The 20,608-nt window shown below is 39.7% G+C and overlaps 1 protein-coding gene across 1 annotated transcript; it reads right to left on the minus strand.

Annotated features, from left to right (window-relative positions):
- Positions 1–1,526: 1,526 nt before the first annotated feature.
- LOC133110427 (GATA-binding factor 2-like) lies at positions 1,527–20,228 on the minus strand. Its single transcript, XM_061220523.1, is given in 7 exon segments — positions 1,527–2,469; positions 2,472–2,732; positions 3,869–3,994; positions 7,573–7,718; positions 11,185–11,760; positions 13,020–13,467; positions 19,665–20,228. Coding segments are annotated over 6 exon segments (1,494 nt in total). The 5' UTR covers positions 13,246–13,467; positions 19,665–20,228; the 3' UTR covers positions 1,527–2,310.
- Positions 20,229–20,608: the final 380 nt, after the last annotated feature.

Genomic DNA, 20,608 nt, shown 5'->3' on the forward strand with positions numbered 1-20,608 from the left:
CAGCTGTAAATTACACTGAAAGAATATGGAGCACATTTGTTGGCTAAATGGTTTTAAGTCCTCAAGGGTCCAAGTTATCAAACCACCATGCTGTTGGCAGATATGCAGTAAATACTACAAGGGAAGTTTGTCCAGACTAATTTTCCTGTTGAGCTCAATGGAAAGTGATTCAGGAGAAACAACCCTTGTAGTATCTACTACAAATTTACTGGCAGCATGGTGGTTTGAGGCTGGTTTGATGCATTGGGACCTTTGATGACTTACAACCATTAGTCCACTAATGTGTTTCATACCAGACTGTGTCAGCATAATTTAGTCCCACCCCCCAATTCCCATCGAGATCCATTCAAATGCGAATACATTTTAGTATCGCTTATAAGACAACCTGAAAGTAAGATATCCAGACTCTGATGATGTTGATAGGTCCCAGACTTCAGGAAGTCATGACATACAAAGTATATGCAGCCAAATACAAAACATGATTATTTTATTTGACATTGTTATTTGTCTCAAACATTGAAATGGGGTAATAAAGAGTATTTTTGTTTGTATTTATAGTCCTATTCCTTTCTGTGTGTATGCTTTGGCAAGATATTGGAATGTACTTCATGCCAATAAAGCATTATGAATTTGAATTTGAGAGCGAGAGAGCTTGCGTCCTGAAGTGATTAGCCTGCTGATTACGCAGCCCATGCTGGGGCATCAGCCCCACAAAGACATCATCCCTCACACAGGCAAGGGGGTCAAACAAAAAACACAACACTAGAGTAGCCCAGGAGCTTTCTTTGACTGTACCTGATACAGCCTTGGTCTGAGTCACAACAGTATTACTATGATCACAACACCAACATCGGCTCAGCTATATCCCTATGCCAAGAGAGAGCAGGTGTGTGAGAGACAAGGTGATGGTAGAAGTCAGCATCTCTGTCTCATTTCAAACTGCAACCTTCTAGTTGCAAGCCAAGTTTCTTAACATGGGGGTTCCCAAATGTTCTCATCTCAAACACCCCTTAAACCTATGTTACAGACAGACCCCAGCAGGTTCCTGTCCCCAGTTTGGGAATTCCTTTCAACCTCACACCACTGCTTGTGAATGAAAATACAATAATTTGGCTTCTTAGCTCAAGATTTCATAACATTCAGCAATTTTCTGCAGGCAAAATAGTCATCTCAGAGACTTTTTACAATAACTTAATTTGCCTACTAAACCCATTTGAATTTAAGATGGAAAATTATATGTTGTTTAAATTAGCTTTTACCTTTGAGAGCTTTGCTAAATAGCTTTGAGTTTCTCATGTATGTATTTGAATGGGTTTCATGCAAATTATATACAAGCAAGAACACAGAACCATGGCATGCCCCACCACCCACAAATAACTCATTTTTAGGAAATGAGAAAGTGCATTTTATTGCTGAGGCCAGCTTTGGGTAAAGACACCTTGTGTAATGATCCGACTGTATCATTACAAACTGCAAACTAAGTACCTCAAATGAACCTCAGTGCTCAATGATTTAACAAATATGTCTGTATTAAATCAATTACTTTATTATTTTATGAGAAACAAAATGACCAGTCAGCTTCAACTTTAAATTCTTCATTCAATTCAGGAATGACGTCTTGGCCAAAACAATCAGTGTTTGATTTAATTAATAGTAATAATAAAATTAGAATAACAACACTTGTTTTGAGAAAGAAAATTATAAAAACAGTGAAAATAAATTATCTTAATAACAATAAGAATAATAAACATTTAAAGTTAGGTTTATAAACTTTTTCGTTTGCCTTCTGCTTTTCATAAGGTCCTTTAAAAAATATGCAATGTCCATGATCAGTAATCCAGCATATATATATATATATATATATATATATATATATATATATATATATATATGTATATATTAAATGATATGGACAGACTTTCCTGGTGTTTGCAATATTCACAATTTCTACAGATGTGACCCCAGCAGGTCCTGGTCCAAGGAGTGTAATTTAGTGGGCAAGGTCACCCACGCAAGGTCATCCTGGGCAGCATCAGCCTCACATCCTCCAGTCTAAGGTGATACCAATTACAAAACATAGTGGGGGGGGATTCAGCTTTGGAACCTGATTTGCCAGAAATCATCCTTGTTGGGGGAGGGTGAGTGTAAAAAGTCCCAAAACATTTGTCTTGATTAACACCCTCTCTCAATTCTGTGCAGGACAGGAAAACATAACATTGAAAATGGCTCTTTAGTTTCATCCTCTTCTTTGTCCACTTGATGTAGGCAGACATGAATCTGCCTTTACATAATTTTTTTAATCAACTGAGGTCAAAATAGTCCTGATACTTTTCCACGTGAAAAACAGGAAAGGTCCCGAATGCTTCCCACACATCTTCCAGCAGGTTGGAGGAGAGTGTGGAGGGAGGAGGGCCAGGGCGGGTGGGATGTCAGTGGGGCTCTGCCCAGGGAGGTGACCTGTTTGAGTGGTGATGGTGTGGATGGGCAAAGGAAGGGTGGATGGGGGTTGGGGTGGGCAACATGTGTCCAGAATGGCTGAAGGGTGGCAGGTGGCCCATGTGTGGCATGTGTCCAGCCAGGGCCGTTGCACTGAAGGGCGAGGCCTTGTCGTGCATGGACCTGGACAACTCGTCAAAGCCATCCCCGCCTCTCCGGCTTTTCTTGGACTTGTTGGACATCTTGCGATTGCGCGTTTGAATGCCTTCCTTCTTCATAGTCAGAGGCCGGTTCACCTGCACAATGGACATGAGCAGAAGTTACACTGTAACTGCATACCAGCTTGTTAATGCAAATATTTAATCTGCCAATCATGTGGAAGCAACTAATTGCACAAAAGCATGAAGACGTGGTCAAGAGGTTCAGCTGTTTTTGACCAAATGTCAGAATGGGGAAGAAATGTGATCTAAGCGACTTTGACCGTGCAGAAAAGCATCTCTGAACACACAACTAGGCTACAGCAGCAGAAGGCTAAAGTCTAAAAAATAAGTTGAATAAATATCTAATAAAGTGCTCACTGAGTGTAGATGTGTCTACTGAAACACTGGCCACTTCCTCTGCATATTCATTACATTACATTATTGGCATTTAGCAGACGCTCTTATCCAGAGCGACGTACAGTTGATTAGACTAAGCTGGAGACCTCCCGTGGAGCAATGCAGGGTTAAGGGCCTTGCTCAAGGGCCCAACGGCTGTGCGGATCTTATTGTGGCTACACCGGGATTAGAACCACCGTCCTTGCGTGTCCCAGTCATTTACCCTAACCACTACGCTACACTACGATACAGTGTTCTGTGTCGGAACGTTGTGTGGTGCCATTAAAGCCTTTCTTTAAACTTGGGGATTGGGTAATCCTCTTTTTAATTTTTTTGTTTGTTTACAACTGGAATGTTTTTCTTTGGGCAAGCAACGGTGAAGTGTGCTTTATTTATTATCCTTGTTCATTTATTTTGTCATTTATCTCTATATGACATCTAGTGAAAACACTATGCAAAGTAAATCATAATTTTTTTATAGCAGTAAAATACTGTTATTACTAGCACTATCATGCATATGCTGTTTAGTCGTTTCTCTGAAAACACATTCACGCTCGAGAGTAGCCAACCAAGGGATAGAAGCCACGCTAAACGTCAAAGCCCTGCTTTCAAACAACCGTTGCTTGAATGACAGCTCCTCCCTTCAGTCTCTCTGGGGGATAACGCCCCCAATGAAACAAAAAGGATGAAAGAAACCGAAAAACGGCCACCGGGTCGTGCTTGACAGAGTAAGTAGGCTTTGCGCCCTTGCCTCTCCTTCCTTGCCGTAATCAATGCAAGCTGTCCGCCCACTTGACCAAGGCACAGTTTGCCGTCAGTGGTAGGCTACTACTTACGTTGTGCAGTTTGTAGTAAAGCCCGCAGGCGTTGCAGACCGGGTCGCCGTTCCCGTTGCGCCGCCAGAGAGTGGTCGTGCTTGTCTGACAGTTAGCACAGCAGGTGCCAGCTCGTCTCGCAGCAGACTGGGGAGAAAACAAATACATTATTTTAATCTATTAGTGAATAAGTAATCGTCCAACTGGTAAATGACACTGAAGTCTAAGCGCCTGAACTGAGCTCCAGAGCACACATTAATATGAAATGTAGGCTATGGCCGATCAACATTGTTTCATTAAGTGATTTGCAAATTGGTGTTCTATATCCACAAAACTGTTTAATTTCTTTTATAGAGATAGAACGATAACAAACAGACTGTGCTCCTCCAGCTCATGTAGAAAAAGCGAGTCTAGGCAGCATAACCTCCACCCCTTCTTTTGTAAATATGGGACCGGGAAACGCTGGTGGCATGTTTGGGATGCAGCATAGTCTCTCTGTTTCTATATGTATATTTTACTCTAGTCAGCGTATCTAATAATACCCGACTGACATCAAAGAACGCGTCTTCCTGTTGAACGCATAAATGGCTTACAGGCCGAAGTCAGTGCATTGTTTTAATTAAATGTATCACATTTATACAAGTTTAATTTAATTTTCCAATCTGTTCTGTGTGTACACAAATATAAAAAATGCATAAAGCAAAGTATTATTAAATGTGTTGCACCCTTTATTGATGTACACTCCATGATTAAAATAAGATCAAGTAGCCTGTTGTATACAAAGGCATTTTTATTTTCTCTTGATAATCACTTAAGATTAATTTTCTTACATTTAATAAGAAACATTAGCAAGTATTTAAAACAGTGTGTTGAAGCTAGATCTATTGCCTGTTTTCCCCGTTTCCTGACAAAAAAATACCTAAAACTTTGTAATAACCCGAGTGTTAATAGTAACAAATTAAAAGCAAGGAGCATGGAGGCCTAACGCTGGGCCAATTTAAACAGAAACCAGACAACAAAAACACGCATTCCACTACATAAGGGCAGTACGCACCGACCTTGACAAACAAGAGAGGCAGAACATAAATCCATTTATTTTCCAAATCCCCGAACACCCCTCACGTTCTTTCTCTACAAATTACAGAGTCCCAGTGTTGTGATAATCACTTTACAGTGTATGTCAAAGTCTGGCCAACCGGGGCTTTAGAAAATTCAGTGCGGTTTGTTGTAGACGGAAACACGCGTGAGCCCAGTTTCCTTATCGGTCCCGGACAGATATCCGGATAGGAAACAACTGGATGGCCTTTGAACGAGCTCTGAAAACACTTGGGTTGATAAAGTAGAAAGCTGCGGTGACTGACTCCATGGAAAAATATGGACTTTTCAGAGGAACGAGGCTGGACAACAATTGGAAAAATGCGCACATAGCCTACATTTACTCCATTATAGTGTTTTAGTTAGCACGTACCTACAAATGTATGGAACGGTGAATGTGTTCATTCACCAACTTATTAAATTAATGAATCAAACAAAGTAATAGCAATGGTTTTATATGTAGGTCTACATATACACCTACAGCAGATTATCGTTAAATTACTTTGTTGTTGTTATTATTAAAGAGGCGTCATAAACAGAAGCACATAACGTAGAAATAGTAGCTAAACGTAAGATGTAAAAATCACAAGCATTTTGCAGTTTTGTTAGTGTCGTACCCAAAATATTTATTCTGTCATTTGACAAAACCATTACTTGTTGTCAGTCGATTGAAATCAATAGCTGTCGATTGTCTCATTTTTAAAAATGGATTGGCTGTATTAATTCTGTGAAATGATATAGGCCTTATTACGTTCTTAATTTACAGAGTTCAGACACATGGGGGTTTAGTTCGATGCATATGAATAACACGTTTGTGCTTAGGTCATATTAATAGCCTAGCTATATTTTATTTTAACCTAACCGGCTACAGTTTGGCATTGATTTCAGGGAAGAAAATTAGAAATTCATAACTTGATAATCAAGAAAATATAATTCTCCTTTGAATGGACGCCTCAAAGCCTTCATGCTCTATTATGCAATCTCACCTGATCGTAAGCAGTAGGTAGGTTTACAATGACATAAAAATAAATCGAAACAATAGTAATAATAATGAGTATTCTTATATTTTTAGCAACCTGTTATCATTGGTGTTTTTTTCGCACCATTCTCTGAAAACTCTAGAGACTGTTGTGCGTGAACATCCCAGGAGATCAGCAGTTACAGAAATCCTCAAACAGCCCGTCTGGCACCAACAATCATGCCATGGTCGAAATTTATTCTACATTCAGATGGTTGATGTGAATATTAACTGGAGCTCCTGAGCCGTATCTGCACGATTTTATGCATTCTATTGTTACCACACGATTGGCTGATGAGATAATCGCATTAATATGTAGGTGTACAGGTGTCCCTAATATAGTGCTCAGTGTAGTTCAATATATCAAATACTAAATTATTAAGATTTTTTAGATTACTTTATATTACTATTTGTTTGAGAGCAAATAAAAAAGTTGCCTATTTTGTGTACAGGTTTCTAAATAACCCTTTATGAGGCAGTGTAAACAATATGTAAAAACTGTCCATGAAAGTGACTATTTAAATGAATATGCTTACTTTTTATTTAAGTGATTATTGTTTAAAAAAAAAAAAAACATAACAAAAACAATTTATGTTTTCATACTAATTTCATACAGCTTTTATGGTTATACGGCTTACAGGATTTAAATTGTCTGTCTACTTGTCTCATGCATACAGTTCTTAAAGTAAAGGTGTATGAGTGATACAGTCCATAATTTAACATCATACATATATTGTGCTAAATGTATTTCAAATGACTTATACTTTCAGCTTCTCTAATTATGTTTTCCCATTCTAGAAAAAAACCCAATAGCAATAACCTATAATCTAACATAATCATTTGAACAGGCGTATAGGATTATTTTAGAACACAAAACAAATTATTGATTAGGGCACTATTTTTTTCAGGAGACTGACAATTTTATAGGTAGCTAGCTAATAAAACCAGTGAGATTCTATAGATCGGAGAAAGAATGTGCTATACAGTTACTTGGATTGTTGGCCTTTAATGTATAGCACAATAATATTGAATGTACCTCTTACTTTTATTGTGTTGATTATAAATACCATTCACTGATTTGTACATTGAAAGCTCTAGTTTTTTAAGTAGTAAGAATGGAACAGCAGGATAATTGTGCTCATGAGGTATGTTATGCAGTAGTATGTAGTCCTCTGGCAGAAACACCAAGCAACTGAAATATAAACTGAATGTCACAGTGTATCTGAGGACTAAGTAACAAGGAGTTCTATCAGAGTTCAGCTGTATTGCTAGATGACAAAACCAGTTGCAGCAGCTAAATAATTCCCGTTAATCTTTTCCTGATATTAAGTGATAATAAAACCAGGTCCAGAACTGGTATCAGTGTCAGTATCAGAAGTAGTGGCACTACTAACAACAATACCGGCCATAACAATATCGATAGTAGCAGTATTGTAGCGAGCAGCACATGAGTTCGCCGGGGATGAGGGAGAAACACAATTCCAGGAAGCTGATCGGGAAAATATAACTTTTCCTGGAATTGTGTTTACACTTCAGTTCGTATTTGTCCCTCTTCCCAAAGCCCCTCACCCCCACTCGGATTCCCACTCTAGTATTCTCGTGGCCTACTCACCAGTCTCCGCTTGGGCTTGATAAGTGGTCGGTTCTGACCATTCATCTTGTGGTACAGGCCGCAGGCATTGCAAAGGTAGTGTCCAGTACCATCCCGTCGCCACAATGGCGTTGACGTAGCACCGCAGTTGACACACTCCCGGCCCTCTGAGAAATATAGGGGGGGGGGGGGGGGGGGGGGGTAATGGTTATAAAATGAAGAAGTAATCCACATACCACATAGGCCTCTGCAAAGAGATAGTGTCACACACAGAAAGTTTACAAAAAAAATTTGTGCTGTATAGCTATCCCTGGCATGGTCATGTACCAGCGAGTGCTTCAATTAGTGCAATGGAATGGGCATAGTTTCATCATTAAACTCCATCTCCCTCCATTTAGATTGTTAGTCTATTTTTTTCAATTTCAGTGAGTGTAAAAGATAAATAGTGGTTTGAGTGAGAATGTTTGAAAATGAGTGTACAAGCTTGTGGGTGTGAGTTCTCAGAACATCAGTGCCAAGTAGTAACCCAGGGATTTTTTTTCTTGGTTTGGGTTATGTTACTGTTTGACAGTTTGGTTTCAGCTGAGTTTGGTTCACTGGTTTGTGTCTGCGTAATTGTTTGTTCAATTGCACTATGCATAAGACTGTGGGCAGAACATATATATTATGAGCTTGCTTATGTGTTTTTATGATGAATGGTTCCTGGTAAAAAAGATTCATAAGCTTGTAGCTCAATCATGGAGATGGTCCTCAAAGGACAAGATATCACGAAAGAGACGTCACATCAAATTACAGGCCTTGCAAAGCAGAGCAACCTTCACAAGATTTTAAATAAATAATTTCAGTTCCCTTTCTCCCCCCTTTATCAGCCTGAAGCTATCCGCCTTGGTGCACAATCATCCAGAGTGGTTTACTGTCTGTGGAGGTATGCGCCTTCCTAAAGGGTTTGATATAAGTGTTGATAAGTCACAGAATTCCAAATGGGCACCTTCTGGGCACGATCTACTGTGTTCAGCTGCATTCCTTCTATATATGTACACATTTGTAATGTTGACTGGGGTGGTACAGGTTGCACATTTATGATGTTGGCTGGGGTGATTCAGATTATTTTGTTTGTTTGATGAATTCTTTCAAATCTTTGCGCTCTCATAACCATCTGTAACCATTGGCATGAGTGCCAACAAGTATCCTGTATGTGATACTTTTCTCTGGTATAGGTTTCTGCTGAAGTACCACGGCCATTTTGGCATGTGTGTGTGCTCTTTGAAAAGGAAAAATTTGTCTGAGGAAAATGCAAAGTTTCTCATCAACAATTCTCAGAAAGCATTTCAGTTATTTCTGTCTCAATCATGTGTTCTTACTATTTCAACACCTGCCACCCCCATCCCAAACCACATAAACAACAGTATGTCCTCTGAACAATGGGAAGTATCTTTTGAAGTGTGAGCTGTCTGGAACCTGACTCTTCCCTTTGTGCCACAATTGAGGTAAGTTGGTATCAATATAACCCTGCTTTCATATCCATGATTTACATTTCCTTTTAGCATCTATGTATGTACATATATGTACAACATAAATTGCAGTAGTCTATTCATATAGTTTGATGTTTACAGAAGCAATTGAGGTTAAGTGGTTCATCAGAGCCCCACCTGTGAATTGAACATACAACCTTGGCATTGCTAGCCCGGTTTCCTCACCACTATGCTGCACTGTCACCCTATAATGGCCCTGGAGTTTGGCTCAAGCATAAGCTTACAGGAAGCAACAGTAATGTATGTTTTGCACCATAAATTACAGTAATTTTCAGTATTTCCAGTATTTTTTATGAAACAGCCTAATGTGTACATTTGACTTAAAATCTAACAGCAAAAGGAAGATGGGTGTTTTTGTTTTCAGTCAATACCAATTTGGGAAATCCAACGCCAATGCTTTTAACTGTTATCCAGTATTAATTGTAACCATAGTGCAAGCCTGAAAATGGATACCACAGTCTTTATAGGGAAATAGTTTTTTTTTTGTTTTTTTAATTTATTTATTGTTTTTAATATATTTGCTGTGGTGGACCAATTTGCTCTTTAATCCAGGCAGCAAGGCACACAGTTGCCAAAGCATTGGTACTTAAATATTAACGCTACTGACAGTAGTTGTATTTCTGTTCTTTTCTATCGCACTTGCAAGGAGTAAGCCCTGCTGAGTATTCCTCTCGGCTATCACCTTACAGAAATAATTGACTCTCACTTGAACAAAGCAGCTGATAAAGTTGTTAGACTAGGAGCATCCGTGATGAACTGGGTGACGTGCTCTCTCTCACTCTCTCCTACAGTGTGTACTCATTGGTTTCCCTGTTATCACATAAATCACCGGTATGTTGTGTTTCCCGTGCTGTTATTGCGCTATATATATATATATATATATATATATATATATATATATATATATATATATATATATATATATATATATTCTTCTATTTTGGGACGGCATCAGCTGCATACGCATATTTACTCCGTTTCATTATTCCAATGAATATAATATGCTGTCCCAGCGGGTAAACCCAGAATCTGTACGTTAGTATCCGCATTGGTATGTTATCATATTATTTTGCTGATTATATTTACCCTTCATTCACTCTGAAATGCAACAATCAAATATGGTATTGAAAACAAACAGCAGCCCCCTGTCGCCAAACACGAGCACAAGCAGTCATATGGGATACATGTAATAACCAATCCATACTTCAATTGTTAATTACAAGACCAGTGAATATGTTATTCAAGCTGGCGACAAATGGAAAACAAAATAATAATAATAATACTACTAATACTACTACTACTACTAATAATAATAATAATAATAATAATAATAATAATAATAATAATTAACTAGCCTACTATTCATATATTTTTCATATAGGGACAGTTGTTATGTTCAATTGTATTAAAGGTAAATATTCGGCCACTTAATTTGTAGCTATGTATGCTGAATAGGTTTTGTATTGTCTTGTGTCTCCGGGTTGCATTTCCCTTAGATGCCATTTTGGCTAGTCCAAGAGTAAGGTTGTGTCCATTTAAAAATTCTAAATTTAGACTACATGAAAGCTGTATATTAAATTATTCGTAGATAGACGACGATGAACTATTGAGACATGCAGTCGTTGATTTTAAGAATACGATCGTATTCCTTCAGGACTATATGAGCAATTTTTGTTTTGGCTTTGTTTGCGTAAGACTGAGTGGCAGCTTGAATTGGTTTGTATTTGTTTGGGTTGACGAATTGGATAGGCTGCTGATAAGTTGTGCTGAAACAAGTTCAACATAGCCTCATGATAAGATAACTGTTTTCTTACATTATTTTTCGTTGTTCACTTTTCAAAAACCGAATTCCTGAAGCAGTCGTAAAACTGCGTTGCTGAACCATGTCATATACGTCAAGTATTTAAGTTGGCCCTAACTGAAACCAAAAGGTTAAATTACGAGATTTTAAGAAGAAAATTGAAGAATGAATCATATGTTTTATGCATTTTGTTGTAACATGCTATATCATATATACTATATATATATGCATTATAACCTACGAGGCTTATAGCCTACTTGAAAGGTGGTTGAAACCCAGATTTTAGAGGATGAGGCTCACCTGAACACGACCTGGTTTTGTTTTTACACTTCGGAGTGAAGCTGGAAGACGATCCATGGAGCAGACTGCTGGGGTGAAACAGGCTGCCGCTGTAGTCGTGAGGCGCAGGGATAGAGTAGGCTGGATATGTTGGGATTGGGTGGTGTGTGGAGGTCTGGGCGCTCATTGAAGCAAGGCTGCTGCGGAGCGGACTGCAACCTTCCATCTTCATCCCGTCTGCGAGTGAGATTTGGTACTTTATGGACTCTTTTTCGTCCATTCTCGTAGAAGATGAGGACGGGGAGGTGGCACCGGGGTCTGGGGATACGTCTTTGGGAGGGGTAGGCGGAAAGCTGTAGAGGTGGTGCGGACTGGAGTGGGACGCGGGGGTGAGCGAAGACACAGGAGCAGTGCTGGAGCTACTGTTACAGGGATAGCCGGAGCTGGCGGGGTGCAGCCCGGGCTTGCTGAAATGACTGACCGCCCATGCGTTGTGGTGGTGAGCTGCCGAGAGGGCTGCCTTCCCGCTGTCTAGCCACGGTATGCCTGGACTGTGAATTAGGTGTGGTCGACAGACCTGACTGCCAGTTAGGCGCGCTGGAAAATGACACAAAACAATTTGGGTGAGAAGGCATTTTAGAGAAAAATCTAAATAATGTAACTTAACAACAGGCGTCGCCTCATAAAAATACTGATAAAATGCAAATGATTAAATTATTTTAGTCAAACCATCACCGAGGAATAACAAGTAGAGTAGTTTTCTCACCTGTTGATTCAGACTTTGAATGATATAAGCCCGACATTGAACGGAAACGTAGTAGGCTATATACTGAGCCGTGGAAATCAAATAGGATTACGAATAATCGCAAACCAACGTTCTTTTACGTATTTATTTTAGTTATTTAGTTTAATCCTTGTCGTTTAATATTTATCAACATAATAATGTCGACCTCCTTTGTTTTACGTTGAATTACCAGCAACATTATATTACGTCATTCTACAAAAACAGTCTACCCTATTTTCGTCCGAGACAAAAAAATATTCAGTCGAAAAATCCCACCAGGAAAAATTCGGCCGCATGTGTAAAGGTGGTCTGATTGAGGAGCATGTTAGCCATTACTCTAGTTGCGCGGCTTTAGAAGAAATGGTCTTGTAACAGCGTTATTCGCGTTTTTAGTTTGATATCATATCCGGGAAGTTTCCCCCTCTCTCTCACACACTCGTTTTTTCGTCCGAAAACACCAGCCCTGAAAACAGGGGTTAGCTGACTTCCTTTTCCCTGTCATTTTATCTTCGACAATTTCCCTATCCAGTAGCATTTCTTGGTGGAGGTAACCAATGGCAAAATTCGTAATGTAATCATTTAAATCAAGCAAACCATTACGAAAAACAGTTTAAAAAATGAAGCTATACGACACTTTATTTATTACGACAGATTACTCAGAGCATGCCCTTACAACAGTGATTTTCGTTGTCACAGATTCCTCGAGAGTTTAACAAGTTTCCCTGTTTTGCTGCATTTGGGAACCTGCATGTATGTTCATAACAACAACAAATATATTTAAAAATATTTCATTCAAAACAGGATCTTGCAATACAACCAAAACTGTCTATACAATTTGGAAATGTTGGATATGGGGGATTATACAAAGCACGGAATTAACAATTTCATGCATATCTTATTTTTTGTATAATCTGAATCGCTGAATGTCATGCGCAGTAGTTTATATAAATAGTATAATCATTATTTGTATGACAATAGCAGCTTTTGAGTTTCCAGACTAAATGCCAAACATATACTACAACTTATGTTGGAGCTATGATGATTTCGTGTTAGGTGACAATGTGGATCTTACCGTGCGCCTGGCTGTAGGACACTCTGGCCCGGGAATTGGGGTAGTATGGATTCCCTTGAGAATCCAGGTGGTTCAAGAAAACATCAACCTCATCCGGTGGCAGCAGTTGTGCGACGGGCTCCATGTAGTTATGTGTCAGACCATGGTGGTGCGAATCCGGGTGCTGACCGTTCAGCACGGCGTGGTGATGTGCCATCCATCGAGACTGGTCGGTCGCCACTTCCATCTCTAATTCTTCTACCAACTAAATGGCGTTGTGCAAAATAATTGTTCGTCCAAGGAATGACCCTGTTTCGTTCTGAATCCTCTCCTATTGAAGGAATATACTCACTGATATAGTCCAGACGTGGCTACAATTGTTAATTGTTGGAATATGAAAAGCTTTTGACGACCCGTCACAACATTGGTGTTCTCATCCAACTGTGCTTCATCGCGTCATGGTCAGTAGCTGCAGGGAAACCAATGAAAATTAGATATCTCGTTTAAATACGCACTTTGGGAAACTTTATTCGTATGTAAAGAAAATTACTGCGCTCTTTTTGCCGGGATTTAACGTAAACACACGGAAGATGGAATTGATCGGATCAGTCTGCCTCCAAACTCAAAGCAACCAAGGCTACAGGTCCGTATTAAAACCAACAAAACAACACACATAGCTAGTAGTACAGTATATTAAAAACAGCCAATTTGTATTTTAAATAACAGGAGCAATCGTACGAACATTTGACTTACCAGAATATAAAACAAATGAATACTCCTGGCATACCAGTAATAGGCTATATCTAAGAGATTCCTTGACTGTGTTTTGTCCTTTGTTTTTCCAAAAATTATTAAAGAAAATGAGCAATGTCCCTGCAGTGGATAATATTAGTCCAATGACGCAGTTTGTTCGTCGGAGATTCTGTGCTTGGAAATGCACTTTCTTCCTTTTCTGTGCTTGTCAAGTCGTAAACCGAAAGTCTATTTTACCACACGCAGCTTGCAATGTTAAGAGCTGGCGCCAGTAAATTCCATATCATTCATACAGGGGCGGGGTCCCAGGTTCGGCAATGACCTCCTGCTAGCCAATCTACACGCGCCCTTGTAGCAATTGGCTACGCCAGCCCCCGATTATCCACGCTCTTCACCCAAAACACTGACAGGACCGCGCACGTTCTGGCAGAGAAACTCGGGACATATTAATCAAAGAGATAATTTATGAAGATGTATTCCAAAAGCCCGCATCTCCAGAACAATTACCCATCGGTAATAGCTTGCGCACACACACTCAAACAGCGGGGAAATGGGCATTTAGTATGAATTTGTGCGTCTTCACAAATTTTTTTTAATTAAAACTAAAGTACACCCACTACAAGCTACCTGCGGATGTGACAGAATTTATTTAGACTGCAAAGATATCAAATAGCATGTAGGCTACGGTTAAGAGCGTCATCCGAATTGATTTCGAACTACGCGGACGCTGTTTGGCATGTAATGGGAATAATGTGTGGCACAAGGGTGTTGTTTATATGGCTCGCCATATACAATTAAATTTAGTGCGTAATATTTCACATGGAGTAAAGATAACAAATAATTAAGCAACGCTCCATCCAATGATTGTGGAGATTTTCACGGTCTCGAAAGTGGGGCCTCATTGTTGCGAGAGTTTTGATTGTTTTTAATTGGTGCTCACTGCATTCCTACCCTCACGAAACGTTTTTGTCTCGTGTTTTAAAGCGATCAAACGTCACTTTACATCTTAATAGCCCCTTTCTCTCTCTCGGCGACATAGACAGGGCGTGAGGGTTTGGCTGAAAAAGCCAGTTGGGGGCCATTAACAGGAGTTTGTTAAGTCGTGTTCACAATTATCTGCTGGCAAAACAAGTAAGATGGCCCACCCCAGGCCCAAAGACAGAGTGTCGCCAATTGATCTGATTTGCAATCCGGTGGTGCGAGCAACTCTGCCGGCTGATGATCCTTTATCATACGAAGATAATCAGTATTTCAGTTTATGAATTATTTGCCTACTTTTAACTGAAATATGGCTCCGTCGATTGACGCGTAGCTTGAGTTGCACTTGGCATCCTTGCGTTGAAAATGTTGAAGTTTTCCATGCGTATCTGTCCACAACAAACGATTGAGAAATAACTTTACAAGTTGTCGTTTCTGTTCAGTGTTGTTTCCTAACTGTATTCGCGGAAAACTCCGCAACATAGGGTTGCCTACTCGCCGGCGCTAAATTGTATTGCCTGTCATTGACTATGCTACTTGGCAAAAGCGCTTCTTTGGTGTAAATTATTCAATGGACCTGCTTGTCCGGAATGCTACGATCTACCGGGTTGGATGTCTGAGCAAACAGCTGTATATGCCTACACTCGGCCGTCTGAGGCGTTCATTTCTGTAAAGCCACAGGAGTCAGTGGCGCTATTCGACCGAATCGCACCTTAATCACTTTGACCGAGTCATGCATGGTCTTATTATTCTTAATTTGGATTATGAAAGGTTTTTTTGGCATCATGTGAATGGAATTAAAGATTCTACATTTTACATAGAACTTGTGGCTTGCAGACGCCAAGGGCAATTTACATGGATGGATGTAGGATGGATAATATAGGCTACACGGTGTGCATTGGGTGCAAAGCAGTTACGTAATTACCAGAGTGCCTCCTCACTTAATAGCCCTAATTATTGTCAGACTGGCTAATCAGAGGATTGCATGGTAGTAACTGTAATAAATCATATTTTAACAAACCAGCAACATTTCCTGGTCTTTCTCATATTTACCTACCGGACCTGTTCGTGTGTTTAACAGTTGGGGCGGGAAAGTGAAAATGATTGACAGACAATCATTGACTGGCAGCGACTCTGACGCGTGACGTCATTGTACCATCAACACCAGAACTTCTGATCATAAAAATGTGGAAAGGCAAACTTCGGCGAAGAGGCTAACTTTGGTTTATGGAGATGCAATACTTCCCCCCAAGAGAAGAATAGAAGGATACAGTGTTAGACAATATAAAAATATTTTATATAGAAAGTGAACTACTCTGGTCTAATAATTTAATACAGTAAACTAGAACTGGCTGGTAGGGTTTGTGGGTCGTAAAAATCTGTGTAGGATACAGTCTATATAGCTACATTTAATTTGAGGGAAAGAAACAGATTTTAAATGTCCAAAATGATGAATGTGGTATATTTTGTTCAATTAATCACTTTTAAATGTATTTGAAGCTCAACATCTGAATGTCAGAAACGGAATATCTATTAATTATATATAAGTGTGCATGTGTCACCCAGGAACAGCCCTGCACCCTGAGTCTTGTGCTGTGGATCATGGTGGGACAGGCCACTGTCACATGCGGCCTCAGCTCACACAGCTTCCTATACCTCCCATTCTCTGCAGATGGGACCTTGTTGTGTTGATTTTGTTTGTTTGCAGATCTGGACTCAAAATATGTTTGGGGTTATTTGTCATTGTTATGCATTTATTACTGGTACTCATTTTTGTACCAAGCAGCTTTCACTGAGATGCATACAGAATAGGACCTCATTAGTGGATATGATATGTATAGCTGGGTATAGCAACCATGTGGCACTCATGGTTTTAACCCATGCTTAACCAAGAAGCAAAAGGTCTGTTGTCCTGGAAGATAGGAATATGATATTCATATGTCGGCTTCCTTACCGAAGAAGCCATGTCTGCACAGTTGTTTCGAGTTAGGCAGAAAAACACCATGAAAAGGCCAGACTCCTCTCATCTAACATGCTCAGTTGAGGTACGTGCACATGCATGAACAAGCTTATGACTCACTCTGGCCCAAGCATTCCTTTGCTGTGCACACTTGTTATTTTTCTGATATGGAGATATTTCATTAATTTTATTTTCATCTGTGCTATTGCTATTGAAATGTTCCTATCAGCAGAATGTGATGCAGAGCTAAGCTAATTAACAAGTAGTGTGACATGGATAATCTTGTTGTGACCTGTCTACCCTACAGCGTCTCATCGCCTTCCTCAGTCCAGGAGGAGCAGTGGAGGAGGACCAGAGAGCTGCACGCGCAGATAAGCAAGGCAGAGGGAGAGTGACACGAACCACTGGCAGGTATCATTGTCTTTCCCTCGTGGATAATTTGATTGTGGCTGAACAAAGAGGTCCGAAAGCAGCAGCGAATAGGTACAGGCACTGCTGCCGGGGAGGAGGGATCAGAGAAAGGAATGACTGCAGGCCATTCGCCGAGCATTACATTGGCTCAAAGATGCACCGTAGGTAGACCGTAGCAAGTGACTAGCTGTCTGTTGTATGCATACTCTATACTGTAGATATTTGGCATGCGTGTCATTAATGTTAATAAACGTGAAAGCTGCACTAGTCTGTATGGAAGGTCTTTATTTGGTACAAGGCCAGTTCAGCTACAATGAATGTGAGTACAGTAATGCATGGAGCAAGTGTTGCGTCTCTCGGGTCCTTGTACATTGATTCCATATTTCATGGGTAGCTACTTTCATATTATTTGCAAATACGCCTATCTAAGGTAGAATCGAAATATACAGAGGCTGGCTATGCTTTTCTAAATATGCTGATACAGCTGTATAACAAATTATTAGCAGTCAAAATTGGCATTGATAAGGGAAATACTAGAGAATGGGCTGTATTACTCTGGCATTTTCGATTGAAATCGATTAGGGTACAGGTAAAGTATAGATGATTACTTGAATACCACCTTAGGGCCAAGCTATATTCCAGGAATGCTGCCTGGAGAGGATGAAATCGAGTCCACAATCCAAACTATCACGTTTAAATAGCTGTGGTGTTCTGATGCCACACGGGAGAAGTAAAGTCCGACTGGTTCATATTTTCCGTTGCAGCGACGTAGCCTAATGATTTCTATGAATCTGGGCTTCAGAAATATCATAAAAACATCCGATTAAGTAGCATAAAAGTGGAAGTATAGATTAGATAAGCGATAAGAATTGTGGCTAATTATAGGTATTGTGTTTAGATATTCTAAGCCAAATCAAATCCGTCTATGGACGTCAGCCTTATAGGCCTACTTTTAAACAATTGCGTAAAATGTTCCTTTTCCTGTACTAATGGTGGTATATTTAATTACAATAGCATATTTGAAAATACGTATTTTAACTGAGATTACACACGCTTTGTCAACCAATGGACAGAAAAGGCAAAGAATATCAGAAATTCAGCATCCAACGAGCTTTGTGTCATACGTCACGGTTTGCCTCTCTTAATTAATTAATGTGACATTTGTTTGTGATAGGTTTACTCTTTTTTGTTGTGCCAGAAATGGGCATTCCAGTGTGCAACTGACCTGTTCCAGAATAAAGCAGCATTCCCACACAAGCCTTGAATAAGACATAAGGATGAAGAAAACGACAGCAATAGCAAATCAGCAACTCTGATCCCTGTTTTTCATTTGAAGGCAAATCTTTGAGTTGATTTCGAGAGCGGATAGCATGCAACATTTTCATTTGTATAAAAGCTAAACGAATTTCAATATTCGTTAAAGAAACATCTCTATATTATTCTGCTATAAAGATCAACAGCATATAATGATTGATTAGATTTGAAGCAAATTAAATTTTCCAGTAAATTTCCACGGATTTAAAAAGATTTGTTTCTGTGTCGTGCCGAAGTTGACAGAGTACGGATGCAGGCGCCTTCTATGAGCGATCATACGCTTGGTTTGGTGGTCAGTGAATAGAGCCTTATTGTGTTTATTAGACTGTCTCCTCAAGCAGAATAACAGGATTTTTGAATCTCCAAGATAAGCTAATATGCGCCTATAAGTAGTCCAGCAGTATTATAAAAACGTAAGTAGTTCGGTTAACACCACCAACAACAAATCCATTTAGGCTACTTAAAAGCCCTTTCAAAATAAATGATCTAATTATAAGACATATATATGCATTTTCTTTCAAGCATTTATACACACAAAATACACGTTGTCACCATTTAAAAACCACCGTTCAGTAAGAGCCTATATAAATCTTAGTTTTAAATTCCGCAGCACACGGCTTCACTGAGGCGCTCTGGAAATTATACCAGAGGTATTGGCTTGTGCAGTTTGTCGGTGCCGTGCTTGGTAGGGTTTAGCTAGCGTCCGTGCCTCTCGCTGCGCAGGTAGACTTTGTACGTTGCATTACATTTGACAGTGAACATGATATTGTTTGTCTCTTAACCTGTTTATTGTTCATTCCAGTCCAGTATCACTTCCATTCATATTAATAATGAACAATAGCGTAATTGAAATTTAATTAGGCCATTTTACATTTAAGAAAAAGTCTCCTCTTACCAAGGCATAGAGTAATTGAATAAGTATTTCAGATGAGATATTTCTCAAAATACTGTAGTAATTCATATTTTAAGTTGTGATGTAAGCCATTTTGTGAAAGCCTCTAACGTCTCAAGTGCATTTTTATAGCAAGACTATATGGTCATGACGGCAAACGATAAAACACCAACATGCAACCAATTGCATCATCCCCTCTAAAGACTCACGTCTTAAACGTAAGTGGACACTACGAGCAATATCGATTAGCGTCAATTATTTTAGTGAAATAAAAACATAGGCTATAGACTTGGTTGCGTCTCGCATAAAGTTGAGAATGTCCACTTCATTTCATTAAAACAATGAACAACAATCTTACCAGTGGATATGACAGGGGTGTCATTCCCCCATTGATAACACTTTCCCCCTTGCTGCTTTACCGAGTTGTCCCTGTGCTGCAGAACAGTCCGGTCAAAACTTGATCAGCAATGGTGAAACCGAGAAGTCACACTTTTGTAAAGGGGCTAGTCGATTCTGTGACTGGTTGTCCGTCGGTTCACTCTTTCGCATACAACAAAGGCACGCTTTTGTGAGTAATGCCAGCGAGTCTATAGAGAAGTCTTCACCATTCACCATAATAGTCTCTCTCTCTCTCTCTCTCTCTCTCTCTCTCTCTCTCTCTCTCTCTCTCTCTCTCTCTCTCTCTCTCTTTCTCTCTCTCCCTCCCTCCCTCTTTCTCTCTCTCAAGAGATGGAAGCCAGGTATAAACGTATAGGCTGCATTGCATTAGATTACAATTCCACCTCACCTGACTATTTTACTCTGGGTCTGGTACCTCTGGCAATCTGAAGATGGGCGGAATTGTGGACCGATAGCCTATGCGCTGCTCTGGCGTTCCTCTCGATCGGCTACAAGCCTGCCAGTGCAGGACTGGCTCCGCTTGATACCAACTTATGTAGCGATGGCCCAGAGCTCTCAAAATTTTAATGTGAAGAAAGAGAACACATCAATAGTATATTCAAAGATTCATGTGCACGCCCACGCACGGGACTTTTCCTGCACTAATGGAGATGTTTGTTTACAGTAATTGTAGTTTACAGAAAGATGTAGCCTGATCGGGGATAGTCACAACAGTTAAAATCAGTTAATGTTAAAATCCCAACAGTAGACTACAAGTTTCCCAGATCTATCAGTAACAGTGTGTCTGTAATGAGACACAAGCGACATATCTATCGACCTGTCTTCGTTTATTTTAATGATTGGATGATCAATTTAGTCACATTTCTGACGACGAAGGTTTGGATTTCTCACGCATATCACTAG

The sequence above is a fragment of the Conger conger genome, chromosome 14 (assembly GCF_963514075.1).
Source record: "Conger conger chromosome 14, fConCon1.1, whole genome shotgun sequence".
Classification (NCBI taxonomy): domain Eukaryota; kingdom Metazoa; phylum Chordata; class Actinopteri; order Anguilliformes; family Congridae; genus Conger; species Conger conger.